This window comes from the organism of the source record quoted next, unplaced genomic scaffold (assembly GCF_019419815.1).
Source record: "Pyrus x bretschneideri cultivar Hongxiangsu unplaced genomic scaffold, Pyrus_bretschneideri_v1 Contig53, whole genome shotgun sequence".
NCBI lineage: Eukaryota > Viridiplantae > Streptophyta > Magnoliopsida > Rosales > Rosaceae > Pyrus > Pyrus x bretschneideri.
The window spans coordinates 2,767,645-2,771,310 of NW_025999791.1; the positions used below are offsets into that span (position 1 = coordinate 2,767,645).

The 3,666-nt window shown below is 37.1% G+C and overlaps 1 protein-coding gene across 1 annotated transcript; it reads left to right on the top strand.

The window, feature by feature from the left end:
- Positions 1-507: 507 nt before the first annotated feature.
- On the top strand, positions 508-1,458 carry LOC103935228 (dof zinc finger protein DOF3.5-like). Its single transcript, XM_009344991.2, has one exon. The coding sequence runs from the start codon at positions 508-510 to the stop codon at positions 1,456-1,458; it is 951 nt and encodes a 316-aa protein (XP_009343266.2).
- Positions 1,459-3,666: the final 2,208 nt, after the last annotated feature.

Genomic DNA, 3,666 nt, shown 5'->3' on the forward strand with positions numbered 1-3,666 from the left:
ATAGATATTGAAAACAAAGATTAATTGTAAGTTTTTACATACATGTATGAGATAAAATCTCAACACATATCCTCATATTTGGCATGAATTAAACCAAATAATTACACAATACAAATTAGGCTTATTCTGATATCCTGATAGAACTAAAAACGTACCTTGAACCAAAATCAATTAGCAATCGTTGAAGACCATAATTATATATTGAAAAATCAGAGTTTACATTATCAATGTGAGAAAATCTCTCAACACACTACGTACTAGTGTGCAATGTGCATGGGGTTGTGTACTCTACACTAATGCTTTCTTAATTATAATTATTTTACCCCATATAAGCATATAGACTATACTATTTCATTTACATGCAACCCAACTGAGCCTTCTCTCTCTCTCTCTCTCTCTCTCTCTCTCTCTCTCTCTCTCTCTCTCTCTTTCTCTCTCTCCAACTCTGAAAGGAAGAGGGAGTGTTGGAAATTTTGATGAAGCCTAAAAAGAATTGGGTCATTGGTGATGGAGAGAGCAGGATGGAAACCAAACGATGATCATCATCACACATCTCCCAATTGTCCCCGGTGTGGTTGTTCCAACACCAAATTTTGTTACTACAACAACTATAGTTTAACTCAGCCAAGGTACTTTTGCAAGGGTTGTAGGAGGTACTGGACCAAAGGAGGGTCCCTCAGGAACATCCCTGTTGGAGGTGGCTGCCGCAGGAATAGAAGAGGGTCCAAGTCTTTAAGGCTATCCGCCACCACCACCAGCACTACAGAAGGTCCCGCACATCACAACACAAATAAGAGTAGGGCCAGTACTAATGAGGGTGCTCATAATTCCTATGGCACCAACGTGTTGGGTGATTCCACAAGTCCCTCAGTGACTCAAGATGGGTCACATATTGATCTTGCACTTGTTTATGCAAATTTCTTGAAGCAGAAGCCCGATAATTCAGATAGTACTACCGGATCTGATCATCAACTACCAAAATTTCCAAGCGAATTCGACCCAGCAGCTTTAGATTTTTCGAGCATGGAATTAAACATGAACAATGCAAGCTCAGACAATACTAGTACTCAGTTAATGGATAATCATTATCATCAAAATGGTCTTGTTGGGTCGCTTGGATTTCACACTCTATCTCATGATCACTTGTCCACTGAAAATTGTAGCACCAATGACCGTATGTACTTTGGTGGATTAGACCCATTAATTCATCATCCAGAGAAGCATCATCATCAACACACAAGTGAAGTAGTACAATATGCAAGCGATTTTGGGTTGCCACCATTGCCAGGCCAAGAGGCATTGTGGTCTACTACTTCGCAAATGATGGATAGTGGTAGTCATACAATGCAAGTTGGCACATCGATACTAGGACATGAACTTCATAATCCCAACTTGTTAATGGATGGTTGGAGCCCGTTTGATCTGCCATGTAACGAAGCTTTCTCCAGGAGTACATGATGAGAGAAGAAATGTTGTTCATTGCTTTCATTTTGTTTTAATATACTATGAATATGATTAATTATGTATAGAATAGATTGGAAATTAAGAATCACACCATGAATAATCCATAAATATAAATATGATCATTTTACTTCAGTTTTGTGGTAGTATGTACTAATTATAAGCGTTTCATTCAAGAAAAATTAGCTGATATTTGGATTTTAAAACTTCGCTGAAATAAAATAATGACAACATATTACCAAATCATTTCATCAATTGAGATTTGCATTTTCATCATTTCAACCAATTTCCCTTCATTTAATTAAAACGCGATCAACAATTTCAATTTCCATTTTAGTGAGTGAAGCACATATGTAATGCAGAGTATTCAACTAATCTAACGAAAGGTATTTCTCAATGTTATCTTATCAGTTTAAGAGAGGATTATTTTGTAGCTAGCTAGAATTTCTTAGTTACTCTAGGATATCTTTTCAAAATTCATGCATTGCGCAAATGAAGCTCCTGTATAGAATTTCTTTAATTTGTAAGTTAGTAGACCTTTCTATTATTTAGAAGGTCCCACAGAAGCTTCTGTGGCTTAATTGTTCCCCTACTCACTAAAGTTCAACTACTCGATCAATTTCCGACGAGGAAAATTATTAGTGCCAAAGCCCTACGATAATGAAAATTATTACTTGGTCAAACTGCATGTAGGACTGTAGGTTGACATGTTCCAAGTGGTGTCTCTTCCTCTTTTGAAGGGAAAAGTAGTCACTCTTGTGCCATTTATAACCGTCATTCGAATTAAAAATAAAAAAAATACATACGAAACTTTCAAATTTATTGAAAGCATGTTCTGGGTAGACATGAAACCCCATGCAGCCAGCATGCGCAAGTTTGAAAATTTCAGAGGATTGACAATTGGAATGAGTCCCTAATAATCTCATATATATTGATGTGTGTAATAATGGTTTACTAGGGGAGGTTGCCAAGGTTAGTTAAATATTTTTGAGGATTACATGAAATTTAGTGCAACACATGATCCCAGAAGCTCCCATGATCCAAGAATTAACTGACTTCCACAACCTTCTTCCAGCCGACAAAAATCTAGTATACAGTGCCTGCAAAGTTTGATCAAATCATATATTGATTTGTAATATGAAGATTAGTGCTCCCCAAATCTATCTTGCAACATTATGAAATCGCCAATGAGAAGTACACGTTCAAATATGATTTTACTTCATTGATAATGTCAACGGTAATAAAAAACTGCTTAAGATCTAATATGATATTTCCAGAAAATCAAATTTAAGGGGGTGTATTGGATATATAGTTTGATGAATTCTCATAAGGTTATGAATACATTGGATTTTAAAGGAGTTTACTTGACTTTCATGGACTCCATGTGGATTTTGATTGAATTATACATGACCTTTAATAGAGTTTGTGAGACTTTTATCATAAATTTTAATAGAGTTATGTGAATTGTCATGAACTTTTTATTGATCAATTTATTAATTAAGTATTGTTATTTTTAATTTTTTTTCACATTATTTGAAATGATTATTATGATCATGACAAAGTGGTCGTATAAGGTGGTGGATTTGCCCATGTGGTATTTTTGGCAATATGGTGGTGTATTTGGTGGCAACGTTAATAGTATGGGTGAAAATAGTGGTGGTGGCGTTGGGATGGGTTGGTAGTGATGTTGTGGTGATGATGGTGGTAGAGGTGGCAAACATAATGAATGTGGTGTCAGTGATAGTCATGCTGGTGGTAACGACGACAATAAAAAAGTGGTCATCAAGGGTTGTGGTACGGTGGTGATGATCTTGACACGATGGTGAAAATGGTACCATGGTGATAGTCATAGGAAGGTGGTAGTAGTCAAGGTAGTATGGAGTGGGTGGGGGTGGCGGGGAGAGGGAGTGGGGTGGTGATGATGCCTATGGCAATGATGGTGGTGACAACGATGATGACCATGGTAGTGGTGGGCTAAAGAGATGGTGTTTGGGCCATAAATGAAATAAGGCATACTATAGTACTTATTTATTTTTATTTACGCAAAGTCACACAACTCCGGCCCACTAACTTTGAAGCCTAAAATTGGGGCTCAGACGACAAATTCATTTCACTTTAGCCCGTGTAAGGGCTTGGATGGGTTCCTATCCGAAGCACATCTGCCACATAGGCAACCAAAGCTTGGGAATATCTTGCCCCCTTAAA

Excerpts from the sequence above, each read along its gene's own strand:
- LOC103935228 (XM_009344991.2), top strand. The coding sequence starts at position 508 with ATGGAGAGAGCAGGATGGAAACCAAACGATGATCATCATCACACATCT.